Source organism: Equus quagga, chromosome 3 (assembly GCF_021613505.1).
Source record: "Equus quagga isolate Etosha38 chromosome 3, UCLA_HA_Equagga_1.0, whole genome shotgun sequence".
Lineage (NCBI taxonomy): Eukaryota > Metazoa > Chordata > Mammalia > Perissodactyla > Equidae > Equus > Equus quagga.
In genome coordinates, this window is record NC_060269.1 from 153,453,088 (window position 1) to 153,474,946 (window position 21,859).

A 21,859-nucleotide genomic window follows, 5' to 3' on the forward strand; every position below is an offset into this window, starting at 1 on the left:
AAGCAGTTTCAAGCAGACAGTATTACTTTAATTATAGCTGGTGCATAAAGTGGATTTTGGTTCAGGCTAAAGAAGGTTAATGAGGAAGGTTCGCTCTACATCCAGGTCAGAAGGGCTGGATTCCCAAAGCCTCCGAAGCCCCAGCTACCCAACTTGCTCTACATCATCTAACTATGAACAGTAAGGTAGGCACAGACCAAGCAGTTGGTAATACAGCTTGGCACGCAGACACCGGACGAGAGAGACTGCAGCAAGGGTTTCACGTGATCGTGTGTAATGTTCGTCCACACCTTAGTCTTCGACTTGGGACTGCTTCCATTCTGCCCTTCCTCAGAAGCATCGTCACCCCGGCCAGAGTTCAGCCATCTTGTCTTCTCTCGCTGCTGCTTCTGAAAACTGTGTCTGAGAGGGGAGCAAGTGCCCGAATCACCGTCACTAGCAAAGGAGTAACCTGTGACACTAGCAGGAACCTCCACATCGCTGTATTTTTTAGACTTCTCTCTCAGAGCAGGGTATCGATAAGGGTAGCCAGTTCTGTAACCCTAGAGTCCAAAGAGAGTGAAAGACAGTCAATATTCCAGATCTCAAAACAAACTTTCACTTTGGAAAATTGTGTGGAAATCTCTACAAAGGCTGAACATACACATACCCTATGACTCAGCAATTCCACTCCTAGGTACATGCCCAACAGAAATCCGAGTATGTTCACCCAAAAAAGGTAGTAAAATGCTGACAGCAGCACTATTCCTAAAGCCCCAAATTAGAAACAACCCAGTCGTCTATCAACAGTAGAATGAATAAACTGTGGTATATTCAAATAATGGAATATGATACAGCAATAAGAATGAAAACTATTATTAGGTGCAACATTAGGATGAATCTCACAAATAGGATGCTGAGTGAAAGAAACCAAATGGGAAAGAATACACTGTATGATTCCATTTATAAAAAGTACAAAAAGAGGTAAAACCAGTCTTTGCTGTTACAAGCTAGGATAGTGGTCACTTGGGATGGGTAAGTAAGCGACTGAAAGGGGAGATGGGGGGCTCTGAGGTGCTGATACTGTTTTCTGATCTGAGTGTTGGCTACACAGTGTGTTCAGTTTTTAAACATTAATAAACTGAATACTTAAATAGGTACACTCTGCTGTTTACATATTCTATTTCAACAAAAAGTTAAAATTTAAAAACCAGGGCTTACTTGCTGCTGGTACAGTAGAGGTTATATTAATCAACATACTTAATAATTTTCTACCTTCTAAGTCATAGTTTAACTATGACAATCTTTAGGCAAGATCAAACAAGTACACCTCATGACAAGTGGTTCTTGGCAAAATTACTTTACCTTTGAATATAACAACGTCCGAGTTCAACCTTCAACTCTGCCTCATGACCATTTACTATGCTTTAAAACTTGTGTCCCACTAATTCATGCCTCTGTAATAGCACTGAGCCCACTGTGCTGGACCAACCTGTTTGCTAATCTCCCACAGAAAGTATCTCCAAGGCAAGGATGCTACCATACTCATCCCTCCTATGCAGTGCTTAGCATTTGGTGGGTATGGCAGACAGACTTTATGGTGGTCTCCATGGTCCCGACCACCTCATATAATGCCCTCCTCCCTGGAGTGTGTGCAGGACCTGTGACTTGCTTCTAACCAGTGGAATTTGGCAAAGGTGATGGGATATATTAACTAAGAGTGCAGCACCCATCTTAAGAGAGTCTCTCTGTCCACTGCTGGCTCTGAAGAAGCAAGCTACCATGACTCCTACAGCTATAAGAAAAACTTGACAGAGATTGGAAATGGATCCTCCCCCAGTAAAGCCTTGTGATGAGAACCCAGCCCAAGTCGACACCCTGACTACAGCCTTATGAGAGTCTAAGCCAAGGACCTAGCTCAGCTGTGCCTGGACTCCTAGCCCGCAGTTTCAGATCTGGACCAAGTCAATCACAGCACCTTCACAACAAATGACAGGAGAATCAAGATTTGAAAGGATTACAGAGGGCTCATCATGTAAGATGAGTCAATGCCTGAGCTCTGCTTGCCCAGGTACTTTAAAAACATTCACATTCCTCTCAGTTCAGGAATTCTCTCTTCCCTCTGGGTGCTCCTCCTCTTTGGGACTACCTTCATTACCAATGATTCCTTTACTACATGAAAGAAAAACTGGTAATAATTCCTAAATGGAGTTTGTTGTTGTTGTTTCCACAACTATCCTCAGGAAGATAGGTAAATGTCTGCACTGGCAATTTCTCCATTTATGTGCATGCTTTGTTGAGAAATAATAAAAGATAATGATTCAGCTATAAAAAGACTATCTTCAGAAAAATATAGCATTATTATTAACTCAAGTTTCCTCTTACTTAGAGAGCCAAGGCTCTTGACTAATCTCCATGACTTCAGGATAAACTACCCAGGAATTCAAATAATTTTATCCTGAGAGGGTGTGGGTTTTTTCTTTATTCTTCCCCTTGAAATGCTATCAAAGCAAAATTAGAGGCAATACTTAAGACCTACTATGTGGCTTATAGTTAAAAATACAGATTCATTCCTTCTTTGAGAAGCTGGAATTATATTTTGATTTTCTGGGAAGCAATTTAGCATTTCTTTTAACTGTATATGTTAAAATGAAATTTCTTACAGTGAGAATCTTCAACTATTTTCTACCCTACTCAATTATTAGCAAACATATATGGCTGATCAGACTGCTAAATAAAAACACGGACTATGATCAGTGATTGCTGTCTAGTTCATTTCTTATAAACTACACATGGCCTTCTATTATTTAAAATGATAATAATCTCTGCACATCAAGAACACTGAATAGAACACTCTTGTAATGAACATTTCACTTATTATCTTTCATCCTTTATCTTCCTCCTCTATCAAATTAGAGCTACTGCCCAATTTGGACTTCTCTCTCCATCCTGACCGAACAAGATGTGGTGGGCTGGTGTTCTTGATCCTTATTTCCCTCTCCTGTTCCCCACTTGACTTCGAGGTAGAAAAGCAGTAAAACATCAAAGTATTTTCAGGAAGAGAGAAGAAGAGCTCTAAGACTGGGGCCACCCCAGCGCTCCTCGCCTTGCCAGGCACCTGTGGGATCTGACTCCTGATGCTGACACCAAGGCCACCACTGCCACACTCTCAAACCTCCTCCAGATGTGACTTTGCTGAGGTTGCACTATCCTGGTATCCTGGTCTGCTACCTAACTCCAACTGCTTCTTCCATCTTCTTAGTGAGCTTTTTTCCTCTTCCTGCTTCCCTTGGCCAATCCTGGCCCATGCCCCATCTCTGCCCCTGCAGCTCTCATGCTCTGTCAGGACACAGATCACAGGTGCTGGGCTGCATCTGGGACTCGTTTGTCCATTTGCCTCACTAGGTCATGAACTCCTTGAAGGCAAGAACTATGTTCTGTTCACGGCTATAGGCCCAATAGTAGATGGTCAGTTAGTGCAATCCATCTTTACTGAGCAAATGAATTCAGAAGTTACAGAGGATTCTTCCTTCTCTGTTCACTCCTCCCTCACTGATCGAATCTACTCCTGTGGACACTTAGCGCTTGAGGACACTTAGCATACCCTGAATCAGATCCATGAAGTCTTTTTGTTCTAAAATCTTCAGGAAAGTTAAACTGCCTCCTGCAGCCACTCATCCCACCAGTGACCTGGTCCAACAGTCAGGACTTTCTTATGTTAGGTTGGAATGTGTCCCACTGGCCCCAGTGCTGCTAACTAGAGCACCTAGCAGAGCCACGGCAACACACAAGAACTCCATCCCTTCCTAAGGCTTCTCTGTCCCACACTCTCATGACAGGTCCTCACCACCTAATATGTGGCAGTAGGATGTACCTCTTGAATCCCATCTAAGAAGTGTGACACTACAGCATGAAAAGGGCCCCATTGCAGAGCTGTGTGTCTTATAATGTGGTTGCTTCAACCCTAAGGACATTGTTCTGAATATTTAAAGAGCATGGTAAAATTAGAGATGGACTTGCTTCTCCCCACTGCTGTGGCTTCAGTCATGCTGCTGCCTCTGTTGTGGATGCCCCTCTTAGCCCAACTCAGCCTGTCACAAGTCTACCTATTCTCTGAGGTCATTTCTAAGTGTCATCTTCTACATAGTTTTCTCCCTGATCCTTGCAAAAAGATGAAATCCCTCACTGAAACCCCTGAACACAGACCACATCCTGATAAGTATTCTCATCACATCCCCATGATGCTGAAAGCTCCTCAGTCAGCCACTGTACTGTTCTGGGCTCCAGGTCCTGAAGTAAGGAGGGGGTCTCCCAAGTAGTAAATCAGCACAAATGGTGGTCAAAAACAATAATCAGGCCCCAAATAGCTAGAACTTACTATTAAAACAAAAAACGAAACACTTGGTGACTGATGTAGAAAGTCCTCCCTCGATGGCCTGCTTGTGGGACAATGGGCACAGAGCTGACTCTGCTAACTCTAGGAGTCAGTTATCCAGCAGTCTCCTACCGAGTAGACTCTCTCTCTGCTCTCATTCCCACAACTGGTCCAAACAAGATTCTCTTTGGAAAACAAATAAAACAAAAAACCCTCACCTCTGTATTTTCTAGCAATTTAGCTTAGAAGTTAAATTGCCCTGGTGCGTCTTCATGATTTTCAACAGTGAAAGCATTCACATACTGCATGAAGACAACGATTTCACAACACTACTTTACTTGTTACAAAAACACCAACATTTGTACTTTTAGAATGAAAGTTTTATCATCAAGTGGTGGTAACAATCTTACCAGATTATCAAGCATCCGCATGAGAGCTTCAAACTCCTGCTCACCAATCTGCCACTTGGGAGGCGATCCGGTGGTGCCCTCCCCTGCTGGGGACCCCGGGGGACGGGATTTGGCTTTATACTTCCCAGGATCCAGGAGGACTAAGTTGTCTGGCCCTCCTGCACTGGCCAGAGTTCGAACCTTTTCCAAAACAAGGAAACACTAGAGTTTGAGTTCTTTACAGAGAGCAAGAGAACCAAATGACTATGAGAGATCACTTAAACAGAAATGCAGGTTTCAAAAGAAACTAAATCATCTGAGTATAAGAATAAAAAAACTAGGATGGATAGTGATAGACTGATCAACAAAACTATTTTCAGAAGTTTTTCTTTAGCATGAACAAAAGTATTGGGCACTTATACTTGGAAGCGAAATGGGAAGACAAAGCACCTTTCAAGATCGTATGAAGGAGACTGGGGACCGCATTACCGCACAGACATCAATCAGGGTAACAGTGGGGACAGCACGAACTTGGAGTTGAGCAGACTTGGCTTAAATGGCACTCACAGCCATGAGACTGTGGGCAAGTCTCTACCCCTCTGCATCTGCTTTTTCAGAAGGAGTGCCCTGAGAGTCAAATGAAATAACACGTAATAACATACGTAAAGCACCTGTTGATACCATGGCTGGCACACACTAGCACTCCATAAATGGCAGTGACTTATGTATTTGAAAAATTTAAAAAATTAGAAGTAAAAAGCCCAGTAATCATTTGCCAACTTAAATCAGTGAAATGGCATCTGGCCTGGTCAATTTCCAAATCTATGCGCTCGTCTTTGGCAAAGACATTGCTCAAAGACTCATTCTTGCAAAACATGTAACAAAAATCTACAGAAACACCTAAATAAACTGCAGACTGAATGGAAGGGCCACCACTGACCTGGATCTCACAGGCAACCACAAGATTATGGATGTAATAGAAGGCCTCCTCAACACTCTCTCCAACGGACACGAGCCCATGATTCCGCAGAATAAGAACCTGAGGAGGAAAACATGAAAGGTCTATAGACCTGGGCAAGAAGACTGACACTTTTAACTTTTTACTTTTTCCCGCTATAATTTAAATACCAAATTAGATAGATGCCTACTGACCTTGCTTTTAGGCCCCAGATTTTTCTGAATTAAAACTTTCTCCTCCTCATCAACAAGAATCCCATGATAATCATGATAAGCCACTTCTCCAAGGGAAAGTGCCTCCGGGGAGATTGGCAAGAGGCCACATTTCATCGCTGAGACCTAGAGAGCAAGCAGTCACCATGAAGGCAGGCAAATCAAAAGTTACAACGCGTTGACTGATGACATGTTTTCCACAAAGAAATAAAAAAGGGGAACATGTTTTACTTTATTCTCTTCTCAGAAATAAACGAACCCATGACCTTAACATAAACTTGACTTCTCGGACTTACTACCAACCTACACTTAAAAATCAAAGCTATCACTAAGCTGGGAGAAATTCCACATCTTTCTGGATTTCTCCCACACTGATTATAAACACTATGTGAGATCAGACTTAATAAGACGACCCTAGATCTAGTGCAAGGAAAGACTCAATGGCTTCCTCTGAATGAGTCACAACATCACAAAGAGAGGTTTTTCAGGTTTTTGTGTAGTTTTCATCATAGCTCATAGGTGAGATCGAAACACCTGAAAATTAGATAAAAGCAAATTTATAAAAGTTTAGGATAATTATACTGTATAATTTCTCTACATTTATTTAAGTAAAAAATCTAAATGTTCATATAGCCCTTAAGTTTCCTCAAATTTCCCAAACTAACTTTGGAATATGCTAATTTTGAAAGTCTTCTACCTAGACTAACAGGCTCCAAAGATTTAAATAATATCTATAGATGCAACAATACCATACAGAAAAGCTGATCTACAAAGACATTACCACACAAAATGGCAATGCCACATTTAATTCCTTTCACAGTATCAGCTTTCCTATGAGAAGAAATTTCTTTACCAAGTAATTTTGATAATTTTTAAAACAAATGACATGGTAGCTGTTTGTAATCATATTCTTTTTTTTTTTTTTTAAAGATTTTATTTTTTTCCTTTTTCTCCCCAAAGTCCCCCGGTACATAGTTGTATATTCTTCATTGTGGGTCCTTCTAGTTGTGGCATGTGGGACGCTGCCTCAGCGTGGTTTGATGAGCAGTGCCATGTCTGCGCCCAGGATTCGAACCAATGAAACACTGGGCCGCCTGCAGTGGAGCACGCGAACCTAACCACTCGGCCACAGGGCCGGCCCCTGTAATCATATTCTTAAAGATACCTCTAATGGTTCTTTAAAATGGATGGACTTTTTTTTTATATGAACTTCTTCATGGTTGAAAGAGCATGTATTCTTTCAGGAAAAAATTATACCAATCAGAGAATGATGTATCTAATAAAACTGATGCTGACATCAAGAACCACACCTTCAAAGTAAAATAAACAAACCAGATGTTCATCCAAACAATCCAGTATGCAAGACATTAAAACATCAAGATAGATTCAATTCCACATTACTAAATCAATGAGGTCACCTGTCATACAAATAAGCCCATAAAATCATTAAAGTATAGGGGGCCAGCCCAGTGGCTGACTGGTTAAGTTCGTGAGCTCCACATCAGCGGCCCAAGGTTTCACCAGTTTGAATCCTGGGCGTGAACATGGCACTGTTCATCAAACCATGCTGAGGCAGCATTCCCCTCAGCACAACTAGAATGAACCACAACTAAAAATATACAACTATGTACCGGGGGGCTTTGGGGAGAAAAAAGAAAAATAAAATCTGTAAAAAAAAATCGTTAAGTATAAAATTGGTGATAAAAAGCCAATTCTAGATAATTCTAGAGTGTTTCACTTTCACATGACTGTACCAAAAACCGGAATGCGCATTTTCATACTGTGAGGTCTCAGGCTCTGTCTGGGTGGCCTGCTCACACCAGGAGGGCTCAGGCTTAAGCAGGCCCTGGGAAGCCCTGGGCTTGAAGGCCAGGTCTCCTAAGAGCCTACACTGTCTGTGCCCTCTTCCTCCAACTGCCCTACTTCTAATTCTCCCTAATCATGATGATCTAGCTGGGGCTCCATTGGCTCCAGGCAGAACATCTGGGGAAAGCTGGCCAGGTTTGTTTCTAGGCCTCAACCTGTCCGGAGCTCTCATGCCTGGCACCTTCCCCACAGCCCATCAGCATGCTCAAGCCTCCTGCATCCTACCAACCCTTCCCTGAGCCCACAGCATCCTCCACCTACCACCCCAACTTGCCCTCCCTCACTTTCCCATTCCTTTTTGAAAACAAGAAGTCTCTATTGACTGCTGTCATTCTGCACTTCCCAACAGTCCCCAATACACTGAAATCTGACCTCCATCCTGAACACTCTACGATTTTCTAATTAAGTCTAATGGATATTTTCAGACTTATTACAGGTTTTTCAAAATAGGTAGTATATGGACCCTCTTCAAAGAAAAGAATATTCTTTTAAGAAAGTCAAACTTAGTAAAAATTTTTTTTAATCCAACAAAGTTAGGTTTATCGATTTGCAGCAACAGGAGACAGCAATTTGGAGGAAATGTGAAGCGCCTCTCACTAAATAGCTTTAAAACGTCAGGCACTGCTAGCACAGCACACTTACCGCAGCCCCTGCTGGTGTGTGAATATGCACAACACACTTCACATCAGGGCGTGCAGCATAAATTGCAGAATGGAGCGTGAAGCCAGCTTGATTTACTCCTAGATTAGTACTCCCACGATCTACTACATCTCCTTGTAGATTGATTTTAACCTGAAAATAATAAAACGAAATTTTAAATGTCAAAAGGATTTCAAATTATCCTAACTAGAAATTATTTAAACCAAAGTTTAAAGTGTTATAACTAATGTTAAAGGTTTTTCTCTAAGTTAATCACACAAAACAGACTTTTTCTTCTTTCTTGGGTTTTATATGTTTAACAGGATTAGAAGATGTTTACTTATCTACTATGACCTACACATACATGACACCCAAGAGGAAAAGGATATTCTTACCAAACTGGATGCAGTCACTTCACTGTAGAGAAGTCCAAACGGCACAATGAGGAAGTGTTCCTGCTCAGAGCTCACTCTGGTCTGTGGTGAAAAATCACTGAGTTACCTCAAGAATCCAACTGAAATTATCTGCATCTCTTTTAGTCCACAAATTCACGTGTTTATTGTGAGCATTAAACAAGCTACGTAGGAAAGCACTTAAGTACAGTGCCTGTCACAAAGCTAAGAGGTACTGAAACCTTGCTATTATTACATTGTAGTAATTTATCAGGTATACAAAGCACATCTGGGTCACAATCATGATAATTAACTTTATTAAAAAAGCTGGTGGTTACCAAACCAGTATCATGTGAAAAAAGGTGTCACTCCTCAGGGGTATAATAATAACAAAAACCAAAACTTATTTTTCAAAGTCAAAATGGATTTTTTTAAAATCTCAAAACCTACAGGATAATGCGCAACCATAAAAAATACAAATCAGAGAGAGCTCTTCCTTACTGCTGATCAGTTTTGCAAAGTCTCTGCACCACCACATCATCATCCCCTTGTTTGTTTGCTCTGTCCACAATACAGTTTTCTTTCCACTATTATTCATTCAATACAGATTTGGCACATACTATGTATCTGTGGTAGACACTAGTAATATAGCAGGAAAACAGAACAGTCCGGCCCTAAGAAAAATTCAGTCTAAAATGTTGGAGAGGTTGTGGAGAAAAAGGAACCCTCATACACTGCTGGTGGGAATGCAAACTGGTGCAGCCACTATGGAAAACAGTATGGAGATTCCTCAAAAAATTCAAAATAGAACTACCATATGACCCAGCCATCCCACTACTGGGTATCTATCCAAAGAGCTTGAAGTCAGCAATCCCAAAAGTCCCATGCACCCCTATGTTCACTGCAGCATTATTCACAATAGCCAAGACGTGGAAGCAACCTAAGTGCCCATCAACTGATGACTGGATAAAGAAGATACAGTATACACACACACACACACACACACACACACACACACAATGGAATACTACTCAGCCATAAAAAAGGATAAAATCGTCCCATTCACAACAACAAGCCACATAGAGAAAGACGAACTCTCTATGACTCCACTCATAGGTGGAAGTTAAACCTATAAACAAAGAGAAATGATTGGTGGTTACCAAGGGAAAGGGGGACAGTGGGGAGAGGGCACAAAGGGTGAAGTGGTGCCCCTACAACACAACTAACAATAATGTACAAATGAAATTTCACAAGGTTGTAAGCTATCATAATCTTAATAAAAAGTTAAAAAAAAATTCAGTCTAGTTTTTATAATGATTTTGGGATAGACTCCAAAGACTCCTCAAAGCTATCAAGTTGGAATACCATATTTACTACTGAACTAAGAATTCTAACTAGGGTCAGGTAGGTGGAATTTAGTGTTTGTTGAAAACCCCTTACTTAAGGTGTTTAGCCCAACTTCCTAACCAGCATAATGATTTCTTCTGTACTGGCCCAAACAGAAACACACACAGGGTCTGCCTGGACAGTTGTAGTGATACGAACACTCACCATGTCCTCACTCAGCAAATAGTCACTGAGCGCCTACTATGTCATGGGTTCTGGAGTACAGGAGTGAACAAATAGAAGCTGGAGAGACCTGATCATTAAAACATTTTCTCTCACACTGAGAAATCCGTCTTCCTGAGTTTTTCATCATTGTTTCTAGTATGCAACACAGAATAAGCTCTACCTCCCTTCTACAATTTAGTTCTCAGATATCTGACACTAGCCTATCTCCTGTGTCATCTTGATTCCCTCCAAATAGTATAACGGGGATCCACAGTCACGTAAGACTTGAGTTAAAAATCCTAGCTCTACCAAGAACTGGCTAGGCTGCTTTGGGGATCCTGGGCTCTTGGTCTCCTTATCCACAAAGTGAGGATGAAAGGGCTCACAGTCACAACAAAGCTCTCAGTAAATGGCGTCTCCCTACTATTACTATTATTAGCAACAACAGGAGCAGCAATAGTAAATCCTCACCATCGATGAACCTGTTCTCTGTAAATCCATCTCTGTAATATCCTTCTCTCTGAGTCCCTACTGCCCAGGTGTCTCTTCTCTTTCAGTTGTTTCGAAAATGTACACATGGTTTCCACCTTTCCCCAAATGTTCTCCCATTAATGGTGAGTTAGACAGACTTTTTATTTCTAAAGTTAGTTCTTTTATTTTAAAAAGCATGCTGATCTTTTTAACCAACTAAAACAAAACTACGCAATTGCCCCAATTCCCAAGTTGGGTCAAAACAAAACATAAAACAAGGAATTATTTTGTGTATTTATTGGTGAGGATGAAGAAAAATAAGGTTGGAAATAAGGAAAAATTAAATGCCAGATATTTTGGCTTATTTTAAAACTTTTTATTTTGAAGCATACATATAAAGAGTATTTAGAGGGTATACGTACAATTCAAGTATAATAATAAGTCAAACACCCATGTACCCTTCAACTAGCTTCAGAAATAGAGTAAGCCTAATATCTCTAAAGCTCTGTTTCCCTTCCCTCATATCTCAGAAGTAACCACTATCCTGAATTATGTGTAAAGTGTTTTCTTTTCTTTATAGTTTTTTTTGAGGAACATTAGCCCTGAGCTAACTACTGCCAATACTCCTTTTTTTGCCGAGGAAGACTGGCCCTGAGCTAACATCCGGGCCCATCTTCCTCTACTTTATATGTTCGATGCCTACCACAGCATGGCTTGCCAAGCAGTGCCATGTCCACACCTGAGATCTGAACCAGCGAACCCCAGGCCGCCGAAGCAGAACATGTGAACTTAACCGCTGTACCACCGGGCCGGTCCCTTTTCTTTATAGTTTTACCTTATATATATATTCATCCCTAAGCAATATACTGTTTAATTTTTATCTGTTTATGAACTTCATATAATTGGAATCATACTTTATTTTTCAGTAACTATTTTCCTCAACATTATTTTTGAGATTCTCCTCCAGATTATGATGTACACGGCTATAATTTATTCATTTTCATTGCTGTATAGTATCCACTGGATGAATATACCATGTATCCATTATGTATCGTTCTCCTATCAATGGACATGGTTTCCATTTTGCTATTAAAAACAATGCTATGAACATTCTTGTACCTGTCTCCTAGTGTACACTGTACATGTTCAAGTTTCTCCAGAGTAATAAACTAGGCGGTAACACCAAATTATTTTCCAAAGGGCCTAAATAAATGTACACTCCTGTTTGTAGTGTATGATAGTTATGTGCTTCTACAACCATCTTTTTTAAAAAATTAAAGTCTAATGTCAGCGAAGTGGTATATTGCACTGTGGTTTTAATTTATAATTTCCTGGTTACAAATGAGTTGAGCAATTTTTCATATTTTTTTGAGCCATTCTTATTTCTCCTTCTGTGAAATTCTTTCCTTGTCTTTTGTCCATTTTATATTAGTTTGTCCTTTTCTTATTGATAGTTCTTTATCTATTAATTAATAATAAAATAACTAATTTTATTATTTATCTTTATCTATTAATTTTAATTTATTAAATTAATGGATATTAATTTTTTGTTGGCTACGTGTGAGGCAAACTCTTCCTGATTCTACCTTTTATTTCCACTCTCTTTACAGTGCCTTTTAAAGATGAGAAATTTGTTCATTTTAATGTTGTCAAACGTATCCATCTTTTCTTTTATGATAGACGCTTTTGTGTCTTAAGACATCTTTCCTTAGATCAGAGGTTCAATGATTTTCGCCTACATTGATCCTAAAGTTTTTAAAGCACTACCTTTCACACTTAATCCTTAATTCATTGGAATTGCTTTTATGAGTATACATAGTATAAGGCAGGAATCCAATACAATCTTTCAATTCTGATTTTTCAATCTAGTTGTGCCAGCACCAATTACTGTCTAGTCCATCCTTCCCCTGCTGATCTGCAATGCCAACTCTTTTGTATATCTGATTTCAATGTGTGAGATCTGGTTCTGGCCTCTCTGTTCTGTCCCATAGGCCTATTTGTCTCTTCCTTTGCCCAAAGCACACTATTTTAATTAATATCACTTTATAAGTTTGATATGTGGTTTTAAAAAAAAAATCTTCTCACCTAGTTCTTTGGGAATGTCTTAGCTATTCTTGGTCTTTTTTCTTCCATATAAATTTTAGAAGCATGCTATCAGGTTCCACATTAAACAATACTCCAGGGGCCGGCCCAGCGGCACAGCAGTAAGGGCGCACATTCCCCTTCTCAGTGGCCAGGGCTCGCCGGTTCGGATCCCGGGTGTGGACACAGCACCACTTGGCAAAAAAGCCATGCTGTGGTAGGTGTCCCACGTATAAAGTAGAGAAAGATGGGCATGGATGTTAGCTCAGGGCCAGTCTTCCTCAGCAAAAAGAGGAGGATTGGCAGTAGTTAGATCGGGGCTAATCTTCCTCAAAAAAAAAAAAATACTACACAGCCATTCTAATCATCTTTTTCTTTGTCTATATATATATAAAATTCATTCAGCTATAAACAGTATATACTTTATATTTTCTCTTTTATAATAATTTTTCATTTTTTATTTTTTCACATGGTCTTTATAATTGTTTTTCATAGTGTATACATTCCCTCAAATTAATGTTGAATAACTGGGATATTTCCCACCTACTGCAGGATATTTAGACTTAAAATTTTTCATATTTATAGATAACACTATAATAAATATATTTGTACATTATGTTTTCGCCTTTGACTTATTTCCTTAACATATATTTCCAAGAGTGAGCTTAACAGATCTACATATTTTAATGGAAAAAGCTTAAAATATATGATTTTCTGGTCTGAAGTAAAAAGGAGAAAGTGCTAAAGTGAAAAAGTGAAAGTGAAAAGAGAAGGACACTTCGAAGTCAGTGTTTTAGTCCCCAACGGACTAGTGCTGGTCTCACTGTGTGTCTTCCCACACATCTAACGCCCCTTCTCTGTGTAAAAGGAATGAATGCTAACATCACAGATCTTAAGGTCACTCACTGAAAACCAAATGCATCCAACTCAGCATCTCTGGCAAAGATCCATATCACATCCCCAGAAGCACTGTGCACTGGTCACAAAGGTTGGCTCCAGACCACCACCTCAGAGGTTTAACATCCCTAGACTCCAGAATGGAGCTGAACCTAGCACTCCACTGACACCAAGAGGCATTTAGGGATAGAAAGGCCCCACCATCAGCTAAGTGCCACCAAGAGAGGAAGCCCAGCTCATGTGCCAACAGGCCCACCCTGTCTTTTGACACTCCCCTAAAGCTTCTCTAAATCCAACGCAATCTTAAGACAGAGAACTAATTCACACAATCATCTCCAATCCTCTAACACCTGTTAGCACTTTTAAATTCCTTTAGTAGAAAATCCCTATGGCCCGCTTTCAAATAAAGGGCACAATGACCTGTTAGCACTTTTGGTTGTGCTGATAAATACTGTTAATACATCTTTGTATGGTAACACCTAGATTGTAAAACAAAAAGTGGATGCCATAAATAGTTAAAAAACAAATCAAAAACTTTCTTCCTCAATGATTCTCTAGTTCACAAGATACAGGACATATTTTTGGTAACCTGAATTTCTTTTTTACTGAGTATTAAGTCCCAAATCACTTGCAGAAGAGTAAATGCTTAACTAAAGTTTTAATTCTGCTAAGTCCTAAATAATTAAAGGGGAAAAAAAAAACCCAAGCAATTTAAGCAATTCAAACTTATTTAAATAACATTCGTAATAGGACTAACAGTAAACAGCATTTCAAAACCCCCAAAGAATGTGAAGCTATTATTAAAGCCAAGGATTACATTTCCTATTAAAACTGTAACATTTTCATGGAACTAATTTGTAGGCAACCATTTAGCATTAAATCTCTACACAGAGCATCCTGTCAAGTATAATTAGCCACAGATGCCAGCAATTTTCATGCAGGCACAAAGAAGAGAGCTGGTACTTGTGGTAGGCTAATTGGACTCACTGATCAAATAGCAAAAGGAGTTGTTGTTCAATAATTTTACCAAGGGAGAATTTCAGTTCAGCTGGGGATTTCACAGTGTGCCTACCACTGTTCCTGGTCTGGGGGACAGAGCAGGAAACATAGCAGAGGCTCCCTTCATGGAGCAGACATGGACAACAAATAAGTAAATGCATAGTGTGGGTGACAGTAACTGCTATGAGGAAAATAGGGCAGGCGTGCTGGGGCAGGGGGAGTAACATTCTACAAGCATGACAGTGTGGATATGACAGCGTCAGGCTGACAGTTTGAAAAGTTCACTTTAGCAGCAGTGCGGAGAGAGACAGAGGGGAGGGTAACTCGGCATCTCTGGCAAAGATCCGTATCACATCCCAGAAGCACAGTGCTCTTGTCACAAAGATGGGCTCCAGATCACTACCTCAGAGGTTTAACTTGCCCTGGAGTCCAGAATGGAGCTGAACTAAGCAGCACGGACTAGGAGTCCACATGTGAAAAACACCTACGTGTGTGCGCTCAATATGGAGAAAAGGGTAAAACAATTTAAATGGCTATTAACACTGGTTGCCTCAAGGGAGGTAAGAGTATTGGCAGGATTATGACTTCCTCTTTAGATGTGTAAGATTTATACTATAAGCAGGCACTGTACTAATACTTTAAAATATCCAATGAAAGAAATTAAATGAAAAAATAGATTGGAACAAGTTTAAAAGTCAAAGGAAGGAAGCAGTTCAAAGAAAGAGGTTATCTCTACAAAAGAGCAAAGAAAAAAAGAAACCTGACAATGCATTAGGAATCTAAGAAGACAGGAGGGTACGGAATTCCAAGCCAGCAAACAAAGTTTGGCCGTAGATAGGAGGCAGGACATTTGTAATAGGTGGTCAGGAGCATAGAATGGGTACAAACATAAGTAAGGAGTTCCCATTTTCTCTGTGACAAGATGTGGTCATTTGCTGGGAGGAGATCAGGAGTTTCAAAGATAGTAGAGACAGAAGAGAAATCTTAGTGAGCTTGTAAGAGAGACATCTTAAAGTTGCCAGGCAGTGCTGTAGGTCCATTTACGACTGGGGCTGTAAATCTATGGAGAAAGCCAATGAGCTCTGTTGTGAGGCTTTGCGGCAGGATATGGCTGCTCAGAGCACAGAGAGCCAGTACAGTATTGGCAAAGAGTGCTACTGAAATGATGGACCATGAGATGCAAGCTGGACAAAATAGGGAGTGAATATGAGCTGATAGATTTGGATGTAGAAGGGAAGATCCACAAAGGCAGGACTTGTCACATTCACCGATATAGCCCCAAAGTTAGAACAATGCTTGGTACAGAGCAATAAATATTTACAGCAGACACCCAGTAAATATTTACTGCAAGAATGAATTGAAGAAAATAGAGGTCCTGACACTGTTAAGAAATAAGTACGGGAGACAGAAGGCTTTGGTCACAGTAGGAAAGAAAACATCCTCATTCTTACGTTTTCAGGCATAAAAAAATTTAGGAACTGCCTATAATTTGTAAGTACTCACTTATTAAGTTAGTATGCGAGAAAGGAGTTTTAAGTAACTACTGTTCTCATAATTTTTAATTCAAACTGACTAATTCGCAGATTATTACACTTTGCACTCAGGAATCAGAAGGAAGGTGTTTCAAGATTGACTTCAGTTCAGCCAGCTTCCCTCTTCTAAATGGAGAGGTGGTGCCAAACACCACCTCTGTTACAACTAATGTAACATTCCATTTATCATTCAGTTACTAACTCATTTAATACTCACTGTGATATGATTGTAGATAAGCTGAGACCACCCAAAGAGATCTGCTAGTCTGTAAAATGCTGCCAATTTACACCGCAATAATTTCTCCCCTTTGTCATAGGCAATCGAATCAGATCCTCTAAGGTCATTCACAGGAGTCACCATACCAAGACCTGAAATAAAGAAAAATAAAACTCACAAAGATTTAATATTTCTTATCAAATGTAAATCAAACAATAACAGTTCTGAGATACTAATCTTCTACACTAGGCCATAAAGTAAGTCTCGAAAACTCCAAAGACTATTTCATAAAGACCACGTTCACCAACATTAATACAATTAAGTTACAACCAATAACAAAAAGGTAGAGAAATTTGTGGGATGCAGTAAAACAATACTTAGAAGCAAATTTAACAGATATACTAGAAATTTAAACAGAAACATTAGAAAAGAAGAATGGTTCTTTAAAAAAATGATCTAGGTTTCTACCTTATGAAACTAGAAAAAGAGCAAATTAAATCCAAAAATAAGAAAAGGAATAATAAAGATAAAAGCAGATATCAATCAAACAGAAATATCATAGAGAAAAACTGATTTAATCTTGAGGTTAAAAATAAAATGAAAAATGAAACAAAATAAAATACACCTCTAGTCAGACTCATTAACAAAATAGTGAAGATAGAAATTACCAGTATGAAGAAGAGGGAACATCAAAACATATTCTACAGATATTAAAAGGATAATAAAGAGATAATATGAACAATTATGTCAGCCAATTTTTTAACTTAAATGAAACAAATTTCTCAAAAGACACAAGCTACCAAAGCTCACTCCAGAAGAAATAGATATCCTGAATAGCCCTATTTCCACTACGCTGAATTTGCAGCTAAAATAATTCCCATAAAGAAAACTCCATTCATACCAGGGACACAGGGATGGTTCAACATCCGCAAATCAATCAACGTGATACACCACATCAACAAACTGAGGAATAAAAACCACATGATCATCTCAATGGATGCAGAGAAGGCATTTAACAAGATCCAACAGCCATTTATGATAAAAACTCTGAACAAAATGGGCATAGAAGGAAACTACCTCAACATAATAAAGGCCATATATGACAAACCCATAGCCAACATCATACTCAATGGGCAAAAACTGAACCCCATCCCCCTGAAAACAGGAACGAGACAAGGATGCCCTCTATCACCACTCTTATTTAACATAGTACTGGAGGTCCTGGCCAGAGCAATCAGGCAAGAAAAAGGAATAAAAGGAATCCAAATAGGGAGGGAAGAAGTGAAACTCTTGCTGTTTGCAGACGACATGATCTTACATATAGAAAGCCCCAAAGAATCCACTGGAAAACTGTTAGAAGTAATCAACAACTACAGCAAAGTTGCAGGGTATAAAATCAATTTGCATAAATCAGTAGCATTTCTATACTCCAGTAATGAACCAACAGAAAAAGAACTCAAGAATACAATACCATTCACAAGTGCAACAAAAAGAATAAAATACCTTGGGGTAAATTTAACTAAGGAAGTGAAGGACATATATAATGAAAATTACAAGGCCTTTCTGAGAGAATTGGATGACGACATAAGGAGATGGAAAGACATTCCATGTACATGGATTGGAAGAATAAACATAGTTAAAATGTCCATTCTACCTAAAGCAATCTACAGATTCAACGCCATCCCAATCAGAATCCCAATGACATTCTTTACAGAATTAGAACAAAGAATCCTAAAATTCATATGGGGCAACAAAAGACCCCGAATTTCTAAAGCAATCCTGAGAAAAAAGAACAAAACGGGAGGCATCACAATCCCTGACTTCAAAACATACTACAAAGCTACAGTAATCAAAACAGCATGGTACTGGTACAAATACAGGCGCACAGATCAATGGAACAGAATTGAAAGCCCAGAAATAAAACCACACATCTATGGACAGCTTATTTTTGACAAAGGAGCTGAGGGTATACAATGGAGAAAAGAAAGTCTTTTCAACAAATGGTGTTGGGAAAACTGGAAAGCCACATGTAAAAGAATGAAAATTGACCATTCTTTTTCACCATTCACCAAAATAAACTCAAAATGGATTAAAGACCTAAAGGTGAGACCTGAAACCATAAGGCTTCTGGAAGAAAACGCAGGCAGTACACTCTTTGACATCAGTATTAAAAGGATCTTTTCGGACACCATGCCTTCTCAGAGAAGGGAAACAATAGAAAGAATAAACAAATGGGACCTCATCAGATTAAAGAGCTTCTTCAAGGCAAATGAAAACAGGATTGAAACAAAAAAACAACCCACTAACTGGGAAAAAATATTTGCAAGTCATATATCTGACAAAGGCTTAATATCCTTAATATATAAAGAACTCTCGCAACTCAACCACAAAACATCAAACAACCCAATCAAAAAATGGGCTAGAGACATGAACAGGCATTTCTCCAAAGAAGATATACTGATGGCCAATAGGCACATGAAAAGATGCTCATCATCGCTGATCATCAGGAAATGCAAATCAAAACTACACTAAGATATCACCTTACACCCGTTAGAATGACAAAAATATCTAAAACTAATAGCAACAAATGTTGGAGAGGTTGTGGAGAAAAAGGAACCCTCATACACTGCTGGTGGGAATGCAAACTGGTGCAGCCACTATGGAAAACAGTATGGAGATTCCTCAAAAAACTAAAAATAGAACTACCATATGATCCAGCCATCCCACTACTGGGTATTTATCCAAAGAGCCTGAAGTCAGCAATCCCAAAAGTCCTGTGCATCCCAATGTTTATTGCAGCACTGTTTACAATAGCCAAGACGTGGAAGCAACCTAAGTGCCCATCAACAGACGAATGATAAAGAAGATGTGGTACATGTATACAATGGAATACTACTCAGCTGCAAAACAGAACAAAATCATTCCATTTGCAAAAACACGGATGGACCTTGAGAGAATTATGTTAAGTGAAATAAGCCAGCGAGAGAAAGATAATCTGTGTATGACTCCACTCATATGAGGAATTTAAAACTATGGACCAAGAACAGTTTAGTGGATACCAGGGGAAAGGTAGGGTGGGGGGTGGGCACAAAGGGTGAAGTGGTGTACCTAGAACATGACTGACAAACATTAATGTACAATTGAAATTTCACAAGATTGTAACCTATCAATAACTCAATAAAAAAAATAAATAAGAAAACTCCAAGCCCAGATGATTCACTGTGAATTCTATCAGACATTTAAGGAAGAAATAATACCAATTCTACAGAAACTCTTCCAGAACACTTTCCAACTCATTCTATTAGGCCCAGCATCACCTTGATACCAAAACCACACAAAAACATTACATTACCTGATGTTACAAGAAAAAAACAAAACAGGATCTCTCATGAACACAGACTAAAAAATATTTAATATTTTAGCAAATAATCCAGCAATATACAAAAAGAATAACACATCATGACTGGGGGCAGTTACCATCTCAGGAATGCAAGGTTGGTTCAACATTAAAAAACCAATCAATATAATTCACAACACCAAACCAAAACAGAAGAACCATGGTATCATTTTAACAGATGCAGAGAAAGCATTTCAAAAACTCAACATCCATTCAGGATAAAAGCTCTCATCAAATTAGGAATAGAAGGGAAGTCCTCAACTTGATAAGGGGCATCTACAAAAAAACCTATCATTAATATCAAACATAATGAAGAAAGACAATGTTTTTTTCCTAAAATCAGGAACAACACAAGGATGTATACTCTGGCACTCTTACTGAATACTGTACTCAGGATTCTAACCAGTGCAATAAGGCAAGAAAAGGGAAAACAAATTAAAAAAAACATACACACTAGAAAGGAAGAAAAAAAAGTACTTGATTGTATGACCCTATTTGGTCATGACATAATTATCAGTGTTATATATTGTTAGATTTGATTCTTTTCTTTTTAATTATGAATTATCTCAATCATAAAGAAAAGTACACAGAACAATACAACCAACCACATGTTTACCATCTTGATTCAACATGGGCCAATCTTCTACTTTAGGTCTTAATTTAAAAAAAATTTTTTTTTTTTTTTGAGGAAGATTAGCCCTGAGCTAACTGCTGCCAATCCTCCTCTTTTTGCTGAGGAAGACTGGCCCTGAGCTAACATATGTGCCCATCTTCCTCTACTTTATATGTGGGACGCCTACCACAGCATGGCATGCCAAGCGGTGCCATGTCCGCACCCGGGATCTGAACCAGCAAACCCCGGGCCACCTAAGCGGGACGTGCACACTTAACTGCTGTGCCACTGGGCTGGCCCCTAAAAATTGCTTTTTAGAAGATTTTCAGAAGACGTTGGCAGTGGCAGTATAGTTTTTGAATTTTCCTAAATCTATCTCAACCCTGTGCAAAAAAATTAACTAGCGCAACTAGGATAGCAAAACTGAAAACCCAAGGATGATATCTACAACAAAACTAAGTTAACAAGGTCAAGCCTGAAACTGAAAATAGAATTAGCTGGCGTTGACATAGACAGAGTCCATGATATCAGCATCTGTGGACAAGGAAGTAGAAGTAAGCCACGGACCTTTTGTCACACTTGACACTCCCAAAAGAATCAGTAAGAACTCACTAGAAAGCTCAGAGGGCCAGTTTGAGAAGAGCAGCTGAAACCAAGAGTACTGCACACTTTACTCCTTAAAAATTCTCCAAACTAACCATCCAAAACTGTCTTTCAGGACAAAGTCTCATACTAAGAAATTTATGGAAATTAGAACCCAAACAAAGTAGCAGAGGATCATGAAGAAAAGAAAGAAAAAGGCCCAGATAAAAGCAAGGGAGGGGAGCAGGACCCAATTCACTTAAATAAGCTGCCATGTTTTTATTTTTTTATTTTTTCTTTTTCTCCCCAAACCCCCCCTGGTACATAGTTGTGTATTTTTAGTTGTGGGTCCTTCTAGTTGTGGCATGTGGGATGCCGCCTCAGCATGGCTTAATGAGTGGTACGATGTCTGCACCCAGGATCCAAACCCGCGAAACCCCAGGCTGCCAAAGCACATGAACTTATTAACCAATCGGCGACAGGGCCAGCCCCCAAGCTGCCATATTTTTAGCACTTCACAAAAGCAACAGAAGAGGGGAGCTCCTGAGCCATGACATTAGGAAAGTTTTCCTGAACCAGACTCCTTTAGGAAAACTACTTTCATGTAAAAATGAACAGAAAAATATCGTGATCAAATACTATACAAAAACTATTACGAGAAGAAAGAGCAGAATCAAATCCCTACAAATAATGAAAGCACACAAGAAA

The 21,859-nt window shown here is 39.3% G+C and overlaps 1 protein-coding gene across 4 annotated transcripts in view; it reads right to left on the bottom strand.

Moving 5' to 3' along the window:
• The window catches only part of ADD1 (adducin 1), an 87,715-nt gene that overhangs the window by 16,649 nt on the left and 49,207 nt on the right, over window positions 1–21,859 (bottom strand). For 2 of the 4 annotated variants that reach the window (XM_046656070.1, XM_046656069.1), the window contains exons 4-10: window positions 16,560–16,711; window positions 8,814–8,894; window positions 8,422–8,571; window positions 5,896–6,039; window positions 5,684–5,782; window positions 4,765–4,944; window positions 291–542 (exon numbers count right to left, since the gene is read on the bottom strand). In XM_046656070.1, the coding sequence (XP_046512026.1) occupies window positions 291–542; window positions 4,765–4,944; window positions 5,684–5,782; window positions 5,896–6,039; window positions 8,422–8,571; window positions 8,814–8,894; window positions 16,560–16,711 (1,058 nt within the window). Of the gene's footprint in view, window positions 1–197; window positions 543–4,764; window positions 4,945–5,683; window positions 5,783–5,895; window positions 6,040–8,421; window positions 8,572–8,813; window positions 8,895–16,559; window positions 16,712–21,859 lie in introns of all 4 variants that reach the window. The other 2 variants (XM_046656067.1, XM_046656068.1) reach the window with 1 other exon arrangement.